At 35.1% G+C, this 26,227-nt stretch overlaps 1 protein-coding gene across 1 annotated transcript in view; it reads left to right on the top strand.

Moving 5' to 3' along the window:
• The first annotated feature begins 453 nt into the window (after nt 1–453).
• LOC107305888 (spliceosome-associated protein CWC27 homolog) overlaps nt 454–26,227 on the top strand; it is a 55,708-nt gene continuing 29,934 nt past the window's right edge. Inside the window, exons 1-2 of the mRNA XM_015848530.2 lie at nt 454–471; nt 1,258–1,451. Coding sequence (XP_015704016.1) covers nt 454–471; nt 1,258–1,451 — 212 coding nt within the window. The remainder of the gene's footprint in view (nt 472–1,257; nt 1,452–26,227) is intronic.

The raw sequence follows: 26,227 nt of genomic DNA, 5'->3' as shown, positions 1-26,227 counted from the left end.
CTGCTCTTTTGGAGCAAGGCATCAAGTTTGCTTAAAATCGCAGTTTCTGTGAAACATTAGCTTGTAGTAGTCAGATAAGAAAACCTGCAACAGTACGCCTGTGATAAGTTCTAAAAAAAAAAAGTCAAAAGTCAAAACAAAAGACAAAACAAGACAAAAAGTCACCCTCCAAAATGTAAGTATTTATTGAGCTTGTATGGAAGCAGGTAATTGTTTTATTTGCATGTATTATTTTAGCAGTTAATTCTACCTGTAGTGCATACAGTTTTCCTTTTGGTGGAGACCTAGAATACTCTGTGCAGATATTTTGCTGGAAGGTAAAAGCTGCTGACTCACAGAATTGAAGAGGCTGGGCAGGGTTATGGGGTGAAAGGAGAGGCTTGTTAAGGCTGTGGGACAGGAGACAGACAAAACAGTGTCCAAATCTTAGAACTTCTTGCAAAATATTTAAACATGGACCACAGAACGGAGGTGAGAGAAGGAGTCTGGAGGTATCTCAAGGAAATGAAGTTATAGGGAAAGGATGCATTTTAATGGAAACTCACTATGTGTTCTGGAAATATCTTTTATGTGCCCCCCCAAGCAGATGAAAGGGTGCTTTTTTCTTTTCACGAACTGAGACCAAAACATAACATCACTACTCCACTGGAGACTCCTATGGGACAGGTGTGGTCAGAAAAAGACTGCTAACGCTGTCTGAAGGGAGTGAAACTGAGTGAGCAATGCTTTGAGACAGCGAGCATTCACTGTTCTGTACAAGTCTGTGCACATATTTCCAGACCATTTTTTATAAAGCTTACTTAGACAGTCCACACAGTAAACATATTTTATTTTTACATTTGCACTCCATACAAAAAAATACCAAATGTTTAGGTTTGCTGTGTTTTAGGTGATATGAAGCATTTCGTATGCAATTCCTGCCTATCTGTATAGAAAGATAGAATAAAAAAGTGATACATGATATACATGATACAGAGTTGAAGCAAGACTATTAAGTGAAGGAACATGGACGGTGTTTTTGTCATTAAATCAAACTATTTCAACTGTACAAAATTATTCTTTTCTATTGGAGAATAAAATAATTGCCAAGTAGTATGTAAAAATGTCACTAAGTTCAGTTTGTCCCATTTTATTCTTAAGAACAATCATAGCTGATAGCTGTCAGGAATTATGTGTTTTGGGGTACAGACCAAGGAATTACCACATGACTTAGGAAGGACCCTCTGGATCCACCTGCCCCAACCCCTGCTCTAGCAGGGGCACCCAGAGCAAGGCACCCAGTCCTGTGTCCACGCAGATTCTGGACATCTCCTAGGAGACCCTGTAAGTTCTCTGAGCAGCTGCCGTCAGCGCTCTGTCGCCCACACAGCACAGTGTTCAGTTTGTGCTCATTCCCTCTTGTCCTGGCTCTGGGCACCACTGACAGTGTCCTCTCTGCACCCACCTGTCAGGTATTTATGTACAAAGGCATACATTTTTGCAAAGCTCCTAGTTTTCTTCTGACTTTTCTTGCCTAATACTTAAAATGATTTTCTGAAATTACATAACATAAATAACAGCCAAACAAATACCCCTCCACCCAAACAAAACATTGAATCATGAGTTAAAATGTGTGGAAATATTCTCAAAATACTTTTTTGAACCTGCTTTCTCTGCCTATTTAAATCTCAGACTGTTCAGTTAGGAAGCACTGCTTAATGAATTTCTGCTCTTTTTGCCCGATTTCATTTTGCCCATCGTTTAACCTGCAACTCTTAACTATACAGTAAGCAGCATATTTTCTTTTGTCCAGCTGAATGTACCGCTGTCAGTAACTGCTTTTACATTTACTGGTTTCAGAATTCTTGCACTTGCAGGACATTTCCTCTGTTATTGGAGGATTATTTTTGGTTTATATATTATATATATATATATATAATTATAATATTGGATTATATATTGTTACATATTATCCTCTGTTAGGACATTTGCCCTGTGTTATGGATCTGATCAGACCTGCATGTAAATGGCAGACCACAAAAGAGTACCTAAAGAATGCGTACCATCTGTTTGGTTTGGCCAGGTTTAGGCAAAGCATGGTGTTCGTGGGATTGACAGGTGGAATAACCCACCAAGACTGGAAGAGGGTTAGAACTTAGGTTTCCTCCTTTCTGCTTGGAAAGATATATCTGCTAGCAGTTATAGTTTCAAAACAAAAATCAGTGTTTCTAGTTTTTGCTATTGAATTACTGCTTGTGATTGCATACCTGAATTACCATATTTGAAACCTGGTTCTTGTAGTTCAAGTGAAGAGTGACTCAAGAGCCCCTTGGTATTGCAGCTGCTCTCAAAAGTGAGTTTGCTTCTGTTCAGAATCTGCAGTGTAGACCTTTTTCAAAAGTATGTGTTTTCTCAACTAGAAAACTTTTATGGAGTCCTAAAACCATTCCTTACCTGTCTGAACTAGAGAGCGTGACTGCCAGTTATCCCAGCGTTAAGGTTCACTGATAGGAGCTTGACTTTGCAGCAGTTTTGATTCCCATAATATTTTAACTTCAGTGATGTATATTTGAACCACAGGTTTTTTAGTTTTATATTGCTAACTCAGTAGAAATGTACCTTAATATATATACTCATATATAAAAGTCTTTTGCAATAAGATATTGAAGAAAGAAATTTCTCTTTTCATGTATATTTAAATATAAAAATTGAATCTGTATATAGTGCTTCGTTTCTTGTAGCTGGATGGTATTGCTCAAATTGTATGATGGTTTCTTGTTAATGATTTGGAAAATAACATTTAAATAGTTCTGCTGATCTCAGTGTTCATCAAAGGTGCTATAAAAAAGAATGTTATTTATTCTCCATGTGGCTGGGTTTCAGAGTTAGAAAAGAAAGGACACAATCTTTGTTACTGTACTTATAAGCTCTGAGCAGTCAGAAAAGTGGGAGTTATGGAGGACAGATACAGCTGACAGTGATAAGTAATACATCAGAAGAAAGCAATGTAGTTTCCTCTCTCCTTGTTTACTGTTTTAATGAGTCTCAGTAGACTAAGACCACGGGGAAAGTCAAGAGGACAGAAAATCACAATAGTCAGACATCTGATTACCCTCAATATCAGTCAGAGGTTTTTTAGATGTTTTGGCAGAGGTTGAGTAACACAGGAGAGCTTGGAGGAAGAAATGTGTGTTTGTCTGCATTTTATCAGGGAGTTTCCTAGACGCAAGAAGCAGTAAAAGAGAAAGCAAAATAATATTTAGGGGAGAAATTGACAAGTATTTATGTCTATTTCTAGATACAGCTGTTAGAAGAAATCGATTAGAAAGGGTCTAACATTTTAAAACATACTTAATACATGAAAGGATGTCATTCTACTTCTCTGCTATAAGCCCACATTTTCATCTTTCTTATGTTTATATGCTCTGAAAGGTGTCAAAACACTGCAGTTGTGTAGGGTCAGCCTCCCCTTGTACAGATGTAGTCAGCAGAGAACATGTGCTGTTGCCATACTTAATGAAAACAGAAGACCTTCCTGGGCAGCATTTTGAGCTACTGGTTTGTACCATCTATATCCAAGACAGTCTTTTCATGTTTCTGCAGTATGAGATAGCACATTCTTGGGAAGAACACTAATAATTGACAGTTCTTTTCTCACCTCTTACTTTGGTCCTTCATAACATAAAGTAAGATGATTAGCGAAAACTTAGCCTAAATTTTAGTTCGCAATTATTTTTCCTCTCTCAAACCTAGTGTAACATTTATATATATATCTGACTTGGAGGCGTCAGTCCTCTCCAGAGCAAGTACTTCAGAAATCTGTCTGTAGTCACTTTTCTCCGCTGAAGATGACATTTCTGAAAACTTCGGTTAAGTGTGAAGACTGAAAGTTGAGTATACCCTCTTATCTATGATTTCTTGAGTGTTCTAGATTGTGTTTCTGGAGAGCTGTGAATCAAGGTCCTATTTCTAGAGCAGTCTAGTAAACTTGAAGATTGCATCTTATAGTGTTAGAGTTGTGAAATGTAGTTACTTTAATATTTATATTTTTTTCCAAATATTTATATTTTTTCCAAATGCATTCCCCATTTTATTCTTTCTGTTTGTTTGCTTTTTGTTTGTTTGTTTGCTTTAATTTTGGTAGAACCGACAGTTTATTTTAGTGATGTTTAGGCATCTTTTCCTGATGTTGTCCTCGGTGCCATCCATTATTTGCTAGAGAAAGTCATTACCTAAATTTTTGAAGTAGTGCTCTTTGTTAATATTGAACTTTTTATCGAGAAAATATTGAATTGAATTGAATTGAATTGAATTGAATTGAATTGAATTGAATTGAATTGAATTGAATTGAATCTAAACTGCAGAAAAATGCAGAAGTCATCAGTAGGCATGTATCTTTTTCTGATTCTGTACTTGGTGAAATGTAGCTAAGAAATGATACTTAAATATCCCTCTATAAAAAAGCATTTATTAATTTTGCCCTAGCTTCTAAAGCAGCTTTACTGCTTTCTTTAGAACATTAGAGAAATTACTTTCATTTGTCATGGTGTTCTGGTATATCTGCTTAGTGTCAGGGGTGGGTGGGAAGGGCAGATGTGAAGCCTGGCAACAGAAATCTATGGCTGTACTTCACTAGAATTCGTTACTGATCCTGCTGTTTTCATTTTTCTGCATACCTTAAACTAGATGTGGAAAAAGTAGTTCTTAATGAGTTAACCCTTCTTTTTACCCTTTAATGTATTTAATAAAAATATAAACAGTATGGATCTTCAAGTTTCAAGTATAGCAATCTTAAATGTTAGATGAATGCATTCCCTCTTTTTATTATAAAATACATTATAACACATCATAAATTAAGCAATAATTTGTAAATACAAGACTGCGCCATTCTTTACTTAATCTTGTGAGATAAGACAAATATACAGAAGACAGTGTTTGGCAACAGTTTGGTTAAGGGTGAATTGTTAAAAAGGGAAAGCAGATAGCAGGACACTCTGAAAAGAAAAACAACTGATAAAAAGACAGGAAAAACTGTTGAAAGAGCAACTACTGTAAACCGAGTGGGCTACAAAGACAAAACTGTTGTCAAACACATTAACGCTTGACTGTGATGAAATATCTAGCACTTTTATACTGAACATAAATGCTGGAGGTAAGTTGTCTCAACATTGTATTTTTAAATGTTTTTGGGTGTTGGGTTTTTTAGGCTTTAAATACTGATGACAGAGATGGTCTGGTTGATGTTGTTTCTCCTGTTTGGTAACACAATGAGACAGAAAAGTTGGTTTTTATAGACTGTCTGTATAAGACCAGACAATCAGTATGACTTGTAAGGAAAACAGGATACTTCTTATTCTGAAATCAAGCCGCACAAAGCTGATGATAAGCATGCAGAGAAAGACCATATGAAAGTAGCTTGCTATTACCCAGGCTAGAGCAGGCTTATTATCAAGAAAAAGCAGATTTTGGGAAAGAAAGTTTGCAATGTAGTTTCTGAATAAACTTCTTTAAAAGCGGATGGAGGCAACCTGCGTAGGAGATGGATTTATGGAGCTGTGGGACATAAACACATCAGTACCGCAGCTTCCATATGAGTACAATTCCTTTTTTTTTTTCTTTTTTTTTTTTAACTTTCTGCATACACTTTCCACATAGCATACCTCAAAAAGACACTGAATGTGTAATTATTAATTCCATGTTCTTAACATTTTAGGGATATGCAGGTCATTTTATACATAGCAAAATCCAATCAACTACTGCTGGTTTTTTTTAGGGGCCTGTATTATGTACAGCTTTTTTAAAAAGTACTTGTTACTGTTTAGCTTAGACATTTCCTATTAAAAGTGCCTTCTATTATATAAAATACTTATCTCTTGCAAACAGTACTGGCTGTTATGCAGATCTTTTATTGAGCGCCATTATGAAGTAGGGGAGTTATTCAGAATGCAGTAGGTTACAGGAAAGTTTCTGTATATATTGCTTGCTTTGAAATTTAGTTTAAGAGTTTGGTTTGATTAATTATGGAATTTCCTGCAATATAAATGTCAGTAATATAAATCGTTAATTATTTTTCTATGTATTGTTCTTCTAAGACTTAGTTTAAACAAGGCATGCTATAGTTCATAACTACTGTGTCATTTTTGAGAAGAGTTGTTCTTTTGGGAATACATTATTCTTTTGTATGTGTCATTTAGAACATATATACACATTATTTAAATTTATATTTCTATTTATTTAGACTTTATATAATAAAATATATTTTACTGATGAAACAATTATAGGGCTGTATACTTTTTATTAACAATCCTTCAGAATACTGTGTTGTCACCTAAGTATATGAACAGCTACTTTGCTTTGGAAGTCAGGATTTTAAAGATGTGATGGGTATAAAAAATGAACTCATCTAAGTGTATGTTTTAGACAGTATTTATATGAAATGCCTATTAGCTACTCCTCCACTAAAGTTAGAGGTACAGTTGAATGTAGTCTTAAACAAACTCATTTTGTATGGCTTGGATTACAAAAACTATTTTTAACGTGAATTAAATTGATGTGGGACAACTACAGATTAATTTCTGCTGAGTAGGCACATAGTTTATATTTTAAATGAGTTTTAAGTTAATATACTTTGTTTTGTATTTGTTGTTACCTAAGTACACACACAGTTCTGATTGCAGAACAGTGATCCACAGTCATTTCCAAGGCTTTAGTATCTACTCATATCTGAGGTTGTAGTCAACATGTTACTTATAGGAGTTGTTGAAGATCAAGAATAGACAAGATTTGGGAAAGTAAAAGGAAAAAAGAATCACAATAGTTGAACTCGATATCAGAAATATTTTTCAAATTATGAAGCATAAGGAAACAATTGTTGCAGGTGCATAATCTAGGAGAACAAAAAAAGCAGTATATAGCTAGTAGACATAAGGAAGCAAATACAGTCATTTCTACTTTTTCACTTTCTTCATTCTTCCTTCAGATTCAAAAATTGCTTTCACAAATTTGGAAGTAACCCTCATTAGCTGTCACAAAAATCCATTTACCATTTGCCATATCATTCTCCACAGTGAAATTTCAGACAGGACTGTGATGACCATCATATTAATTTTACAATAAATGCATATATACATACATACATATATAAAAGGAACAACAAATGCAGCCACAATACTCGCTTTAATTAGGTTTGTTTGCATTTTCAGTGTGTTTCACATTACTATTTGGTTCTTCTCATTGACTATCTGTACTTTTAACTATTTTTCACAGATGTTTTTTCTTATGCTTCTGAAGATAGACTTCATTTCTGCTCGTATTTTAATTTTTGTAAATCTGTTAATGCATTTCTGTTTTCTTACTGGAGATAACTACTTAGTGTCTGCAGATTTTATTAATGTGTTCTTTATTGCCTGATTCATAATTTAAACAAGGCAGTTGCCCAATTTGTACCAGTTAGTTAAGAAACAGAATGATGAGCAATTCCAGCAACTTCAGAACATAGATTATTACTGAAAGGTATGATTTGTGGTACTGAAAACTTGGCAGAGCATGTAACAAATAAATAAATAAAATAAAATACTTCTGAAGTGATCTGGCCACATGGAACAAGCTTATCTCATGTGTGTTGCATGAGCATAACTCCAGCTCAGTCATAATGTGAAATGAAACACTTTTACATGAACAGTATTTAGTCTGAGCATAAATGTAATTCCGTTTGTGGAAGTGCAATGCATCTGTATTAACAGACACACAATGATTTTTTTTAAAAAGTCTGCTAGCAGATGGTGTCCAACAAAGACCACTATTGTTTCAGCATGAGATGCTTCAAATGTTCTGGGCATTTAGCCCAGACACAGCCATTTTCCTATATATGTGACCAAGCAATAACAAAAAGAATGAAAATAGAGGTGTCAGTATATAAAAATATTTTTATAACTTAATATATCTAACAAGTCAGTGGCAATGATTAAACCTAGTTAAATTAACAAAACTGATAAGATAATTCTCTTTACATTTTCATGTCTCTCTTAACAGTTATTTGGCATTCCACATTCTTGAAAAAATGAGTTTGGAAAGTTAAGCTACCTGCTGGTACTGTTTAAATGCCCACAGATAACATAATTCAAGCTGCCTAGTGCCTGAAAGTGAGTGTTAGGGCAATCAACAGGAACAATAAAAATCTGTCCAAATAGAAAATCCACAAATCCCAAGGATTTGGAGCCTCCCCATGGATTTTCCACAAATTTTGCTGTTTTCAGCAGAATCTAAGCTTTTATTTTAAAGGTGAACTGAAAAGCTGAAAAGAAAATTGAGTTAATAAAATATGTGCTGAATCCCCTACTCTCCTTTTGCAGCCTACTAACGGGGGCCCTCTGCCACATATGTTTTAACTTTTTCTTTAAAACAAAAAAAAAAAACCTCCCTTTTCTACTATTATCCAATACTTACTGGCTGATTTCAAGAATAAGCTACCATTCTTCCCAATGGTCTATTAATTCTGAAGTGTGCATTTGTGTGTATTTCTAAAATCCTTTTTTTTTTTTTTTTTTTTTCCCTTCAAGTTCAGTGACTGCCTTACTTACAGTTTACTGTAGTCTTCTCTACCTTCTTCTGAATCTACCTCTGTAGAATGTGAACTTTTGATCACACAGCATCATCCCTCCTTTTACTGGCAAGATTTAAATAAATAAATAAATAAATAAAATGGAATTAGTTAAGCTTTAAGATAATTTTCATAGGAAAATGTATGGATATGAGAGAGAGAATATACAGTTGGGATACAGCTTTGGTACAGATACTTTGATGGCTGACTATTTTTGAACAGGTGAACTTTATGCATCATTTAGAAGCAGGTCATTTAAAAACTGTCGCATTGGTCTTGTGTTTGACGTTAGTAACTTAAAAGCCATGAGAAAAGGCTTTACATAAATTTTTAACAGGAAGTCCTTACTTGAGAATAATTAATTATCATTGTTAGAAGATCAGTGGAAACGGAAATATGATTTTATTGACAAAGCAACAAATCAAAACAAGACAACAGAATGATAATTGTAATAACAAAAATAGCTAATATTCCTGTTAATGGGTAAGAATTTGTAAGGAAAGAAAAATTCTGCATGTGTATTAATTTTGTTCATTTTTTATGCATGCCTTTCATGCTAGAAAAGTGAGATGTTATTAGAATACCCTTCTTTTTTTATTTAAAAGAGAAGTAGCGCTGAAAGCTATGGGATCCATTCTCTGTGTTCAAGTCACCTTTGTTTATTTTAATGGTGAATAACAGGTGCAATGTAAAAAAAATAGGAAAAATTAAAAAAATAATAATAATAATTCTAAGACAGAAGATGCACCCTAGGACAATGTATTGACAAGCCTTTTGTAATGTATTGTTACAATAAGACTATTTTTTGCTATGATCTGTTGGTCTTTTTTCTTTATAGAATTGTTTTTCTCCATTGATATTGCCTGGTTGTAAATGTTCTCTAAGAGTAGTTTAAGTAGGAAAACGTGCAGGCCACTTTATTTCAGCTGTCTGACATGTGAAGCACTGATTTTTATTCATTCACTGGTAAGCTTTAGGATTTTTAGCTAACTGATGCTTAGAGATAATAGCTATTTTAAGTTCTGAATTCTGGGTTTTCAGACAGATCTCTGAATTACAGGATTCCTGCAAACTGTGATGATTACTCACAAAATATTACCTTTAGAAATAGAAAATGTTGCAAGCGATGTATATAATCCCAACTGTCTGTTGTGCTCTGCAGGTGGGGATCCACTCAGTTCCTAACTTTTTGTTTCTTACCCCAAATGGCCTTTCTTCAGCAAATTATAGGAATATTTAATTACTGTTAAAGCTGAACTGACTTGTCTATTAAATGGGACTTACCAATAGAAGTCACTAAGAATAATTTCATTACTTCATACACTATAAAATGTAAATATATTAGCTTATGCAGTATATTAGTACTTTAGATGTTATTTAAGCAGTGGTAAAGCACTTGCATTATTTTTATTTAGTTTTACATTTGTTTTTATTCGATACTTACATAAAAAATATCACATACATAATAAAATTTTAATGTTTGACAAATTAGTCCAGCACTTACCAAATTAATGATATTGGTGACATTGCTACAAGAACTGTTATTATGTTATTAAATATGAAAGTATTATATATGCCAGTTTGATTATTAAATTTGGGCAACTATTTTATAGTGAATTAGTCCAGTAAAGACAGAAATTTAATTGACTATCACCTGAAAAAGAGGAAAATTGTGAGAACAGGATACTTCTTGATTGGCAGTAAAGTTGCATGTGGGATAAGATGGAACATTAGTTTGTGCCTCTCTTTTTATATGGTTTAAATTAACTTACCTTTACTGTTTACAAATGTTTGTTCACAAGTGTACAAGCCTTTCAGCCTAAATGTTTTAAATCTGCTAGCATTTTCAGCACTGTATATCATTTTAAGGTATGGATGTAAACAGTGAAATGTAGTTTGAAGAATGGAATTATATACATGATAAGCAAAGTACAGAAGTGTCTGCGGATCTGTCTAATTATCCCAATCAGGTCTTTCTGTGGTGACCAATAAAAAAATAATGATTACCGTAACAAAACATATTTGAAGCAAGAAATATTATATGTTAATCAGTTACCTGTCTTGCTCTTTAAAACAGAAAAAGTATTTTAAATAATATCTGGGACAGGATGTTCATCTAAAGCGTGGTTTTATTACATAATGAGATTCAGGTCCAGTTGGAGATCTGCTGCAAAAATAGAACATATTTTCTATTTGATTGGAATTTCTCTAAGGCTTGCTTTAGCTCAGTTTGAAAATACTTTTTACTCAATCTAAAGAGACCCAAAAATGTTTTTTCTGGCTCACAAATGGTCCATGCTTAATTGATGTACAGATGTGGTATAATAATGAAAGAGGCATTTTGGAGCCATTCTTCCTTCAAGTGAGGAAAGGAATGGGTAAGGGAAGAGATTAGAGAGGGAGCTACTTCATAAGAATGTGAAATCCATCTGGTGTAAGAAGATCACCTAGAATTTTCTGCTGTAAAATAACACAGCACTCAGGTTGTGCTTCTTAAGATTAAAGATTGTAGAATATATTTTATTCATTTATAACTGAATAATTGAACCTTACTTTTTGTTCTAGACAGACTTCACAAATTTTAATGGTCACTTTAATTTGCTGAATTCTTTTCTACTAGAATTACTGTTACGCTGATACGCTAGTGATTTTTCTAACTAATTTTATAGGTGAAGGAATTACATCAGATGCACAGAATATACTGGGCACCATGAAATACATTTGATTATACTGTGGGAAGCTGGGGGAGTTTTTTTGATCATGATTACATCATTGTAATTAATTCTATAGTCCAGACATTCATTGGATAACTGTATCAGCTATGGCATAATCGTTCTATGAGGACTACTCTGAAACTAATGCCTCCTATTCTGTTATTTTGGACCACAACATCAGATATTGGTGGTATGATAGTACAGGTTGAACCTCCCCACCAACATGCCATAACATTTTGTTGCCATGTGACAGAGGCAGCAGAGGGGCACTGACAAAATGGCATCTGGCATGCAAGTGCGGATAAAGCAAGAGTGTGCCACTGAATTCTTCCAACAGAAAATAATGGCACCCACTGACATCATTCAACACTTTCTGGATATTCCTGGAGACCAAACAGTGGATGTGAGCACAGTGAGGCGGTGGGTGGCGCGTTTCAGCCATGGCAACAGTGGGGCATCTCTGCTGGGGCTGATTTTTACAAATGTAGAATGTTGGTGAAAGTACATAGCTAATGGTGGTGACTGTGTTCTCTATTTCAGAATTTTCTCTGTTGAATAGTGTTATTTTGCTCTTTGCAGCTGTTGTTTCCATGGAAATGAACAGGAGACATTACTTCCAGAGCAATTTACATATGTTAGGTGTTTAAAATGGATGTACTTCACACAAGTCCTAAAGACTGGGTGAGGTATTGATTATACTGGAAAAGATATCATTTATTAACTCCTTCCTTGTTTATACATTACCTAAAAATTATAAATATATTTTTCTTTTTATAGTTACATATTCCACAGCCATTATTTTCAAAATTTTATCCAGTTTTTCCTACTACATAAAGAAGCCAATCCTTTTAGAGCTGTAAGAAATGCCTACTTTCTCTCCATTCAAAAGCAGAAAATGACATATTGCTTTCTCTGAAGATTATTTTTACCGAAGAGCTATTTCATCCAAAAATAAAGCAAGAAAACAAATGTAGTTGTGCACATTTAAACAGAGACCTCTCCAATATGGAAAATGTCACTCCACGCTTATATGTTGCTAATTCAAAGTAATAAATGTCAGTGTTTAGAAGTCCAATTGATTTAAGAATAAGCTGTGCTGGATTAGATCAAAGATCTGTTTAGTCAAATACCCTGTCTCTGACAGTGGCCAGAAACAGAGTAGGCCTAGGATAATACTGAGAAACTTTTCCCATTTCCTACAATCTAATGTTTAAGGCTTATTTAGTCAGAAAATTCATTTGGGCTGTTGTGCTTAATGGTCTTTGGTATATTTTTCTTCCATGAATATATCGAGCAGCTTTGATCCCAGTCATGCTTTTGGCCTTAGATATCATGTGGCAGTACGTTCCTCAATTTAATTTTAACCAGTGTGGACAATATTTCCTCTTGCTTGTTTTAAATCCGCTGTCTTCCAGTTTCATTTTACACCTTCAGGTTCTTTTCATATGAAAAATTGTGACTAACTCCTGCAGCTTTTTCTGTTGAAGACATTTCTGTCCCATATTTGATTGGGTATAGTTTTCAGACCCCTTCAAATCTTTGTTTGTGTTATAATTTGCCTTCCATATGAATTTCTCATATCTAGCATCTCTAATCGCTGGACTCTGAATAATGAACAAGCTTTGGAGATGGTGAAACATGAGGAATTTCCTCTTTCACTGGACAGCCAGAGAAGCTCGATTGCCTTTTCTCACTGAAATCCCAATTGGATGTGGTCTGCTCCTTCTGACAGGGTATTTAGAGGAGAGATCATAAAAGTAAGGCAAGGAGTTCATAAAAGATCCTCTTAACCACTAATAATTTCTGAAACAGAAGCAACTGTAGACCAAGATGCAGTGCTTGACCAGGAAGTGAGGTGCAGGATTTTTGGAGAGAGAGAGAATTATTATAAAAGATAATTGTTTTCTGCAGTATAACTTGGCCTATTGTGAATGTTTTGTACAGTACACCTCTGGCAATTAATTCTCTGAAGTGCTACATTTACTATATATACCTGTGTTTTCTGCCATAAACAGAAGAAAGGAAATGCTGCTACCAGAGTATTTCATCTAGCTCACACCTAGCGCTCTGTGTCTTCAGGAGCCCCTGGACAAACAACTATGATGTGGGCCAGATAAATTGTTCTGACAGTGGAACTCCTGACTTTTGACTTTCCCTGAGAATCCTGCAACCCTTTCCCACCACATCATGTACATGTGGTCTCTTCATGTGACAAAAGAGGGCTTGGGGAAGGCAGCGCTCCAGCTAGGTTCTTTTCTTGCTGCCAGAAAAATTTTTTCCAGTCTGCTCTCCCTTGTCTGGATCAGAGCAGCCCCTAGGAGAAGGGGCAGCCAGGAAGGATCCTGAGGCTGGATGAATCACCCTGTTGGATACTTCAAGGCTAAAATAGTACTATTGGAAAGAGGCAGTTTTTGTTAGCTATGAGTGAGGCTCAGTGATTGCTTCTAGACTTGAAACATTCTGCAAATCAGTCTTTAAACTGACATTAAGTTGATGACATTTTTATGTACAAAAAAGCAATTTTTTATAATGTTGAGGTTTTAGAAGAATTAAGTTATTTTGTTTCTCTTCAGAGATCTGTTCTTTTTAAGTTTTAGTAAAAAACTGAATCTGTATTTACTTCAGGAGGAATATAGGTAGACGCAATAGAAGGTCTAACTGACCTTCCAGTCAATTTGGCATTAATCCTGTAAGTGCCTCAGCACTATTGTATACACAAATATAGCTCTCAGTAGTAGTTTGCAGTGGCAGAATATGTGAATGTGATTTGTTTGTTTAAAATATGTGTTATATAGTGATTTCAGAGCAGACTCACTGGGGAATCATGCTGCCATTTCATAATACGGAAGGATGCTAAAATTTAGAAGTGTCGAAGCCAGCAAACTCTGAAGCATTTTTGGCAAGATTTTCCTTTTTGAATCTGGCTTCTCAATATAATTTCAAATTAAGTAAAGTTTACCATTTGTTTTATTTAAGGCTGCTCCTATGGCAGAATTTACTACTTTGTATAGACAGGTGATATGGCAGGTCAAAAAATAATTCTGTATGCCTGTGGTGGCTATATTTTACGGTGTCTGATAGGTTTTTATGGAACCATTTGGTGATCTCATCAACAACAAGTCTATTGTTTCATTACTATCAGATTCAGTGTGTCTGTGATTAAATCAGCAGAATGGAGAACATGAAGGGAGTGCTGTTCACATTGCAATCATTTCCATCTGTTATAAATTTTTATCAGATGTTGGGAAACGGCAGGCAAAACTCAGAGCAAGTGTTTTATCCAATTTCCAAGAAACAGTGATATGTAATTGGCATGTATTGTCCCTCTTAGTTCAATCCATCCACTTAGATACTTTAAATGTCCAACGGCATACAGGTATTACAGAGCTTATAGAAACTTATTTCCATCTTTTTGCACATTGTTTTTCTCTGAAAGATCTAATGACGATATAAATGTTTTGGTACTTAGTAATCAGGAGCACTGGTGGCACTTTTAATAAAATTAGAGGGTCAGATTAAGGCTTGGAGAGGAAAATCTCCATTAGGCATATGCTGCTGTTCTAACTAGCTTTGCCTCAGTTCATGATGTAGAAATTGGCAAGTAGAATTGGCCGGCCAGTAGTCAGTTCTGTTTGCCTTAGAGAAGTGGGAGAGGGATCTATCAAGCAATGGGCATAAACTCATTTGTAATTAGATAATCTCAAGGAATGAAGTCTTCTATTTTTTCTGAAATTCATTTTGGCATTAGTTATTCTGAAAAAGTGTTTGTATTTTCAGTGTAAATGTCTGAGATACTCTTAATGATGTAGGTTTTAAGTGCAAAGAAAATGTTTGCAATAGAGATGTGTGCTCTCATCTGAGGAGTTAAAAATATTTTATTAACATAATTTATGAGATTTTGTTGAATTTATCTTCAACTTGGTATTGGAAGTCTGCATGTTTCCTCAAACATTTTTAATGGTGAGAATATGGTTATCTTTTCTGGAGTTTCCCATATGATTTGGCTGTTTTGATACGGGTTATCCAGTTTTGTATGCAATACTCTCAATTGAGCAATGCTGCTGTTTCTGTTAGAGCCACTGTAATAGTTGTTATATTATCCTCCATAAATGTGAATTATAGCACAATATGTTATATGTTTGGATTTTTTTTCACAACTATAGGTTACTGGAGTTACACACCAAGTTGATGCTAATAAAACTCAGAATATTTTCATAAGGTTATTCTGTGGGTTTAGAGCTGTGTAAACCATACAAGATATATTTCCTTCTGCAGAATCTCCTTCAATTTTGTAAGAGAATTTCCTCAGAATATCTGAACAGGTGACTGTGATCATTTTTTTTCATTCTCTACTCCTGACGTAAAACCCTGCGGAATCTCCATTTTGTCTGGGATTGACTAATCTTCTGATTTTGGATATTCCACAACATTGCTGTCAAGGATCTCCTTCAGTTTTTTTGAGTGTTCAACTTGAATTATTACCTTTTGCTGTACTGTCAGATTACTACTTGCTCTTGTCCCAGATCAGCTATGTTTTTTTTCACAGTGTACTTTACCTTCAGTTTGTTCTCGCCATTTTTCTTCTCTAATAGCACTTTTAAAAGCTGTTGTTAATTGCATTTTTGAATGTCTAAATCTCTTCATTTTATTGTCCATTACTGTATTCATCCACACTTCTATCAGCACCTTGGAATGAAACTACTTAGTAACTGAAACATAGAGACTTGCCATTAGGAGTGGGGTTTTTTTTAGGTATTTGTAACTATTAATGAGAAGTTGCCATGGAATTTACTGTGCTTTCTTGGTCATTCCTTTAGTTTGAAATATATGGTATTTGTATCAGAGTATTTGATACAACATAGTTTTTAAGGCGAGTTAGTGGAACAGTTATTCTTGAGTTCCTTCCAGAGGATATTCTCTGGAGCTATATCATATTTCAGTTGGTTGATAACTCTTCTTCTGGCTCTGATAGTGCATCATCTTGATCTCCAAATCACATCAAGTTCTCAGAGAGTTATCTCTCTACCATCTTCTTTTGAGAAAGCTTAAACAAATACATCATTTATCTTATCAGCAGTGGTTTTGTTTTGCCTTATTATTCCCTTTAATCCTACGTGACCTAGTGACCTCCTCCTTCTTTTATGTTTTCTTGTTTTACTTAATTCAGTCATTTTAGCATTAATACTTTCAGCTGTTTCCTCTTTAAAGTTTGTCATAGCCCCTAACATATGATCTTCTACCATCTATTCTGCCAGCCCTAGGTTGAAGTTTACAGATATAAAATTATTTTGTATGAATAACCTCTTAAACTTTGTTGTTTAGTCACACAAGTTCTTTGCCCTTTTGGTCACTTTTTTTTGTGAGCTTTTCATTACATCTTAGTGCTCGTTGTTTCAGAAGAAGCAGTTTTGTTTCTTCCAGAGCATGTAATATTTTCTTTAAGACTTCTCTTCTAAATTTTCAGGATGACTTATGAATTTGATTTGTTTCTTCTATGATAGAACAGTATAATACAATGACCTCAGTTTGACAGTAAGAATAATTAAAGACAAGGATAAATGGCTGATAGAAAAATACACTGAATTGGTTTACCAAAGGAGAACTTGCCAAGGTCCTTACAGTTCAAAAATAATCATTTTTCATAGGCTAAATATATGATAAAAGGAAGGTTAAGAGGAGGAAATTGATAAAATGAAGGAAATTCAAATTTAGAAGAATTTTAAAATAGATAAGCCAGTTAAAAGGGAATGTAAATTATGCCATGGGAGCTTTTAGTCAAGTTTATTAGGATAGTTCCCATTTCAAGTTTTCGGTAGCAGTTTAAATTTGGGAGATGTTAACCAACAATTTGTATTAAGTGAAACTTCAAAGTAGGATAAAGCTGGAAAGTAATGTTTAGGAAGAAAGTATTAGTTTCTTAGATAGAGATATCCCAGTGGAAAATTAATTCATCACAGAAGTTTGATTGATAGACATAGAATGAAGCTTCAGTCATAAGATTATGCAATAAGGGACTTAAACAAGAATTCTTAATGCAAACTGTCGCTTGGAAGTGACAGATGAGGAAGGAAACTTGTTAACCACAACAGCATTGATTAAAAAATGTGCTGAGCTGCAAAGAAAAAGGCAAATGTGCTTCTATCAGACTTGAAACTGCATGCTTCCAGTTTATATAGATGCACACCAGTTGCTCTGGATGAAGTATGCTGGCAGTTTCACAGAGGTTTTCTGGTTATTCTTTTTAGTTTATAACAGTGTTGCCTACATTACATTAGCCAAAGTTAGGCTCTTCTCTTACACTGGAAAAAGTTAGGTTCTCTTATCTGTTCCAGAATCTATTATGAAAATAGAAGTAAAGATAGTGCATAAAATCATCCTTAAGATAAAACTATGATATATGCTTCTATACATTCACTAATGCATACATCTGTCGTTCCTGGCAGCATAGTCAGTGGCTGAACCATATAAATGAAGCAACTCTTGTAAGGAAAGCTAATACCTTTTATTAGTCTAACTGTGAAAGAAAAATAAACTAGCTGAAGAAGAGCTCATATGCCCTGAAACTTGTTTGTTTTTTGTTTTGTTTTTTTTTACTTTCTGTCTGTCTTAGTTGCTCTATCACAAGATATTGCTGTTCACTTAATACTTTTCTTCTTGCATATGTTTATACTGTGTGCTCAGTCTGTAGGTCCAACTGTTCTGCTAAGCTTCTTCCAACAGAATAAAATGGTAACATTCTTCATCAATCTCAGCCTATGTGAATTCATTGTGCAGCACTGCAATAGCTGGCATAAAATGCAGTTTATATTCCAGCATGCATAATTACATTGAAATAAAGCATCAGATAATTAATATTCTAATCATGTTACTTATTTACTCGAATTTATGGAAATGGCAAAACAGTAATGGATGCCACAGTACTCCCTAATAAATATGCCACATGCCACTCGTATTATATTTCAGGACTGAAACAATTCAGTAGTCCTAGATAAAATATATAAATAGTTGTAATTCATCCATAAACACTTCTGATGCAGTTTTTTTAAACTAAAGGTTAAAGTACTAATTGCAAGCAGTAATGCAGGAAATAACCTTTTTAAACTAAGGGTTATTGTACTAAATGCAAATAGGAACATAGCAAATTAAAGTCAAGAAACAGCATTAATTATTAGCATGTCAATACTGCATTTAGCACCTACATCAACCTATGTAGCTCAGATTTCTAACATCAGGAACTGGTGAATGTCTTCTATTATGTCTATATCACAGAATCACAGAACTTCGGGGGTTGGAATGGACCTCAAGATATCAAGTCCAATCCCCTGCTAAAGCAGGAACCCTACAATGGGTCCAGAGTGGTCTGGAATATTTCCATAGAAGACAATTCCACAACCTCTCCGGGAAACCTGTTCTGCTGCTCCACCACCCTTACCATAGAGAAGTTCTTCTGCACATCATCTGCAGAAGACAGACATCTGTCTGACTCCTTCCTACAGCAAAACCAGGCTGGCAAAAAGACTTGGTGTATATTCCAAACCCATAATTTTCAATTTGCCTTTGCAGTTTTACAGTTGTAAAATTCTTTCAGTGCCAACGATGAACAGTCAAGTATTCCAGGTAAAATAAGATTCTTGAACCCTAGAAAAGTCTTAGATCTACATGCCAAATGGAGGAATTTGCTATCCATTCCAAGAATTGTATATTCTGCAGGTACCCAGATTCTGCAGTATTGGAAAAGCCTCCAAAACCATGACCTTGTGTAACAGCCATTTCCCTTGATCCTTGCTCACATTCTGCCTGTAGTTGTACAGATACAATATTTTATGTTGCTTTAACTTGTCATTAGAGATCTAATTGAAAATGCTGTTTATATTTTAACTTAGAATTGGAATTCCCAAACATGGTATCACAGGTGGTTTTTTGTGTTTGTTTTTTCAAAAGAATCTAGTAGAAATCAAAAGCAAACATCTAAACAGGGATTCTTTTCTCTAGTGTTCCTGAGATCAGCGTTTGTCAGTTCTAGCATGACCTTTCATGGCTGCTACTGAAATAATACACATTGAATATGATCATTAGTAAATATAAGAGATGGTGGAATATGCTTCTTATGGAATTAATGTTTAATAGTTTTTTAAAAGAGATATATCTGCCTATAATAAGAGGGAATTGGGTCCAGGACTTCTTTAAAGTTTGCTAGATTACATTGTGAAGAGTTAATAGATAATATTGTACCAGATCTTGATTTTATCTTTACACTGAATTAACATCATCAATTCTGCTGTGGAATTCACATAAGTAATGTAAAAGTAGTTCACATTAACTTTGTTATGTGGTATATATTTATAATTTCTGGAATAGTTTACACCACTGGAAAGCAGTTTAAGAGAGAATTGAAACTGACAGAAGACGTTACTGGATGCTGCTCATGTGAAGACTATACTTTCACGTGACAATCTTAACATTCCTTAGTTACTTAAATAGTTTTAAAATAACTTTGTAAAATTAATGTTTTTCTTTTCATTCTCCTGTTATATTCACTTCGAGCAACACTTAGTAAATAACTGTACCATTTCCGTATAGTCTGTTAGTAGTAATAGTCCTCTGCTGCTTCTGAATGAAAAGCCAGCTCAAAGATATGAGAAGAAATGACCTTAAAATAATAATGTTAATAATGTGATTATAGTACTTTTAAAAAGAGGGAAGGAAATAACGTTACACCATCAAAAAAATGATAATTTAATCTAATACTGATTATTACAGAAAAAAATTACTTCTGCAAATTAATTCTTGCTTCAACTAAATCACGCCTGTTAGAAAAACACCAGGTCTGATGGTGGGAAATATTCTTCAATTTTTCAGTCACGGAGTAGTTTCTTCATTATAAATTCACACTTAGCAGAGTGAATCCTCAGGCTGTGAGTCTGCTTGTATTTTTTTTGGCATCAGCTAAGAGCTTGAGTTGTGAAAGAAAAACACCTTGTTTGATGCTGTTTGTACCAAGATCAGAGAATGACTGTATGTTAGACTAATCTCAAGCAATTTGTGCTTCCCTCAGGGCTTAGGTGGAATTTCAAGGAAGAGCAGTAACTACTCTGCATTGCAGTGGATTTTATACTGGAGCTTGGGCCGCAGCTCTCCAGGGCTGCTCCACACAGCTCTGTACCACCCCCACGGGCTGCAGCTCCGTCCTTGAGCTGCTCCTGCAGGGGTATCCGTGTGCTGTGCATCCTGCAAGCCTCAGCCACCACTGCACTGTGGGCTCCTCTGTGGCTGCAGGGAGATCTGCTCTGCGTGGTGCCCGAGGGCTGCAGGGGGACGGCCTGCACTGCCGTGGGCCTCTCCTGAGCTGCTTCGCTCACATTTCTCACTCCTCCCTTCCAGCTGCTGTTGTACAGCGTATTTCCTCTTTATTAAATCTGCTCTCCCAGAACATACCCAGCATTGCTTGTGGCTCAGCTTGGCCAGTGATACATCTGGGCTCCGCTCACAGAGGCCATCCCAGCGTCCCTCCTGCTACCAAAACCTTGTCAGCTAAACCTAATACAGTACATTACATATATTTTAGAATTCACATATTTTATATGCTTAAACATCCAGTCATGGTTTACATACATGACTGCATGAGCATACAAGTACAAATGTACATATATGAAGAGGGATGAGTTTCTGCTTGTGCATAAGAAATATTATCCTGCAGTTATTACACCAGTGTCACAGAATTCCTGTACTATAACCAGTTATCTTTCCTTCTGACAAAGTGAAGTCAAATATATAACTTTTCTATTTAGGAGGTTAATCAGTTAATTCAGAGGACCCCTTAGTATTTGCCATAAGATACCTTTGGTATTTAGCACCTGGAAACAAATTTATTTATTTAACTTAGATTATTTGACTAAATTTTGAATTCTGTATTAACTAAGTATTAATTCCCAATTAGAAATATGGGGAAAACAAAACAAAAAAAAAAAAAGATTAATTAGAAAGTTGAAGCATTTATTGCATGATGTTTTAAACATAATTGTATGAAATTCTATTAAAATTTAAAAATAAGTTTATTGAAATTTAAACTTATTAATTAAAACTAAAAAGAATGAGTAATAATGCAGCTTTAATTTGACTGAATGCTGAGAGCTGGAATATCTGTAGTAAACAAGCATCACAAGCGAGTTTTGCAGACCTTTTAACCAAGCCAGAAACTATGTAAGCTTTAAACAATGAAAGAACTAATGTACTGAAACTCCTTACCTACTATATGATCATCAGTTTTTGGAGCTATGCTTGCTCACAGCTCTTAAGATAAGTACACAGTATAACAAGTGTGTGTTTACCCTCTAAAAGGCAGATCATTTGTTACAGAAGGTAATAGTTACGTTATTAACCTTTAGTCTGATTTTCAGTCTTCTTCCTGTTTCGTTTTATGACGGTGGGGATGCCAAAATCTGCTTTCTTTCAAATTCAGTGCAAGGATTAGAAGAGATTAAGCAATCTCCATCAGATTGTGCATAGAGCCTGTCCCTATGTATGACTTCAAACTGCTAGGCTTTTTTTACTTTATATGACTTGTGACATGAATTTCTGAAATTATATTAGATTAGGAGGCATTCTGAAGACAGAATGAGGTGTTACCAAAATACAGGATTTTTCAGGGATGCCCAATATGGATGTGGAACAAAGACACGTTGGGAAGGAAATATTCTGGTTTAAAAGGAATGTGAAATCAATTAAAAAGAAAAGGGGTATAGCAAAGAATGTTTTGAATGGGAACACCAGTACCAACTAGAAACAAGAGTCAGTAAAATATTGATGTAATCACCATGAGGCTTGAAGCAAGTGAACGGGCATCTTTTCAACAATTTAGATTAAAAAGAAAAGGAAAAAATAAGTCTTGACAGACTGTATATTGAGTCGTCTGCTATACAGAATCATAGAATCGTCATGGTAGGAAAAGATTTTCAAGATCATCAAATCTGACTAACAAACTGACCAGTTCTACCATTAAAATCATTTTCCTAAGTGCTGCATCCATGTATTTTGTAAATACCTCAAGGGATGAGGTATTTCTCTGGGCAGCCTGTTCCAATACCTGACTACTTTTTCCATGGAGAGAGTCTTCCTGATAACCCAATCTAAACCACCGCTGGCACAGTTTGAGGCTGTTTCCTTACATCCTATGACTTTTCATCTGAGAAAAGAGACTGACATATGCTTTGCAATAGCCTCCCTTCAAGTAGCATAGAGTGCCGTGACATTTCCCTTCAGCTTCCTTTTGGCAGAATAAACAACTCCTTCTCTGTCAGCTGTGCCTCGTATCTTGTGTCCTTGTCACTTAACCAGTTTTGTTGCTCTTCTTGGAACTCATCCAGCAACGTCATTTCCTTCTTGTAGTGTGGGGCCCAAAACTGTCCGCAGAGCTGGGATGCTGTCTGTCTCACCAGGCTGAGTACAGAGGGACAATTACTCCCTAGACATGTTGGCTACATTTTTCATGCAGGCCAGGGGGACACTGGCCTTCTTGACCACCAGGGCAAATGGCTGGCTTGTCTTCAGACAATCATAAAGATAGCAGAAATCATTATATAGGAAAATTATACATAAATATTTATGGTCTATATGTGGTATGTGCAGTATGAATGAGGACGGTAAAAAGTTCACATCCACTGACAAAGATGCTACATCTTTTAACTTAAGTACTTGCAGAAAACGGGCCTAGTTAACTAGGCAAGGACATTGGTGAAAATGGAATGCTTTCTGCTTTTCTAATGTTAATTTATAGTAAAAATCCAGGAAATTGCAAAGAATTCTAGGACTGCCATTGCAGAGTCTAAATATTGCAAAAGGTCTGATACCAAGAAATGAATAATTTATCCTTTCTTTTCTAACAAGGCGTAACAGAATGCTTTCTTTGTTATACTCAAAAGCAAAGATGATGGCCAGTAAAGTTGTAGTCATTGCTGGTGATTAGTAAATAACTGTGTTGCCTCTTAGAGTAACTTAAGTGAAATGATGATACAGGTTTAAAGAGATTACCTTTTTGATTTGTAAAAGGAGTTTATTGGTTATAGTACAGGTAAATCCAAGCATTTGTTTATAAGCACACTGGCATTCTTGCTTTTATTTGAAGTCTTTATATGAGAACATTAGGTTTCCTGAGGATAAAGTCTTAAAAATAGTTTGAATTAAATAGCACTTAGCCAGAATGCAACAAGAAAAACTTAAAATACTACTGAATAATAGATGATACATTTGGAAATCAGGAATGTAGGTTGTAGCTGCAGGGTAGTACAATGGCTGAAGAACATTTTGGAAAGAAGTGGATAAGAAATGGGTTTACAGTCATTGCAAGAAGTAATTTGAGTACTCAGCGCAGTCATTACTTTGTATTTTCTGTGAATCAAAGCAAAGGCTCCAAGTAAGCAGTCAGTTCTTTACTGGAGTGCTTGAACTCACCATGTCTGATTCTCAGGACAGTGTTTGGAAGGATTGTGGACATATTGCAGGGAATTACGTAGCAAACAGGAGTTACTAAAATGATGAGAACATCCTTTCCTTTAAAAAAGATTGTAAAGAAATACAAATTATTTCATTTGCTGAATAGAAAGCCAGGTAGTGACCAAGGTGACAGTGCAGAGCTGTTGGTTGAACATGCATTCAAATAGTTTACCAGGAAAGCTGGTAGTTTTACCGTGCGTGTTGTATTTAAAATGCAGTAGAGATGAACCTGAAGACAGCCAGTATCCTGTAGCTTCTACATCATAGAGATCCCATGAGTCTAACTGATGCATCTAAAAACCCTGACATTAGTCATTTTCTTTTGATTCTGATTGTCTAGGTTTGTCTTAAGCAGAATGAACATGCTGATTTCAATTAATTGTGATAGAAATAAGAAAAATGAACAATTATGTTGATATTGTTCCATTTTAGTTTCTGAGTTCAGCAAGTAGGTTTTTGGTTTTGTTTTCTCATAGTGCTTATTGGAGCTAACTTGCCTAGATTTTGGCAGAAAAAGAATAGTGTCAGTAATTCTTTTCAGAAATATTTACTGTGCAATTTATTATATGCATTTAAGCATATGTAGACAAGTACACACATACCCTGTTATTTTTTCATTATTTTCAGTATGGAGAATATGGTTGAGCTAGCTGATGATAATTCTGCTTGGCCCTGGAATAGTGTAAGCCTATTGCTAACATTTTTCAATGGTTATTACCTTTTAGGGTGTTCTGACTTCAATCAGAAAAGGTTACCAAGGATTAAATAATCAAGAGGTGGTATTAATTGTCGAAAAATAAGCAGGCTAACAATCTGAGATAAAAAGTTAAAAGCTATTGTTTGCAAATAAGCTAATGCTCATCTTTATTTGGAAAATTGTGGCATTCATTTACTCTACAATGTCCTTTACATTCAGAAGCTGTAATACTTGATTGTACCTAGCAATGTACTTAAGGAACTTAAAGTCAAAAATTACATGGTTTCCAGGCATGTAAAAAATAAATAGGAACTTAAATTAGTATATATATTATATGTATATATATATATATTAGTATATATATACTACTTTAATATATATATTAGTATATATATATATATTAGTATATATATACTACATACATATATATATGAATGTAGAATGAAATTCAAGAAATTAAATTTAAACATATGGAAAAACTTCCTTACACTGAGGATGGTGCATCAGGTTGCCCAGAGGGGTTATGGAGTCTCTGGTTTTGGACACAGAAGTCCCAACTGGACATTGCCTTGAGCCAACTTGCTATGATTGGCCATGCTTGCGGAAAGGAGTTGGACAGGACAGTCTTCAGAAGAGATCAAGATTACTTTTCTGTTTTGTGATTCATAGAATTGCTCAGGTTGGGAAAGACCTACAAGATCATCAAGTCCAACCACAACCTAACCATACAACACTAATTCTAACAACCCTCTCTTAAATCAAGTCCCTGAGCACGACATCCAAATGGCTCTTAAACACAATCAGGGATGGTGACTCAACCACCTCCATGGGGAGCCTATTCCAGTGTTTAGCCTCCCTTTCTGTAAAGAAGCTTTCCCTGATATCCAGCCTAAACCTCCCTTGGTGCAACTTGAGGCCATTTCCACTTGTCCTGTCACCAGAGAGAAGAGATGAACCCCACTCTCACTGTAGGCACATTTCAGACATTGCAAGAGAGCAATAAGGTCTCCCCTCAGCCTTCTTTTCCCCATACTGTACAGTCCCAGTTTCTTCAGTCTCTCCTTGTAGAACATATTTTCTAAGTCCTTCACAAGCCTTGCTGCCCTTCTTTGGACGTTCTCCAGCACTTCAGTGTCCTTTCTGAATTGAGGCACTCAAAATTGAACACAGTACTCAAGGCGAGGCCTCACCAGTGCTGAGTACAGGGGCAGGATGACTTCCCTAGTCCTGCTTACCGCATCATTCCTGATACAAGCCAGGATGGCAGAGAAAGACATTTAGTTCAATATTGGCACACTGACTTGCAATTTTTTCTTCTGCTGTTATTTCCTGTTTGTTGTTGTAAAATTTTAAAATTAAGTTTTTCATATGTAATAATTTATCCTTACATACATGTAATCTTAATCACATCACAACTAACGTTATCTGTCCATCTAAGAATTTGGGAATGCTGGCATTTGTTACTTCTGTAAACTGAATTTTATAATATGCATAAAATTGATTTGGCTCTACCTTTGTCTCAAATTCTTTTGTGGTTCTTATAGTAAATATTACAATGTTAAATTAAAAATACAAATGGGAGTTCTTTGTTTTATTATTCATGTCCCTGACATATTTCTAAAGGGCTCTTAAAATAAGTCATCTGTTATGTCCCTTTGTTGTCTTTTCTAAATGAAAATACAAGCTTTCTTAGCTTCTAATTGATTCTTAAGCCATGTTCCTAGCATGAGTGAGTCAGTACATTCCCTT

Source organism: Coturnix japonica, chromosome Z, assembly GCF_001577835.2.
Source record: "Coturnix japonica isolate 7356 chromosome Z, Coturnix japonica 2.1, whole genome shotgun sequence".
In the NCBI taxonomy this organism is placed as follows: Eukaryota; Metazoa; Chordata; class Aves; order Galliformes; family Phasianidae; genus Coturnix; species Coturnix japonica.
Note: the sequence above shows the minus strand (reverse complement) of the source record. Positions and strands in the feature narration are given on the sequence as shown.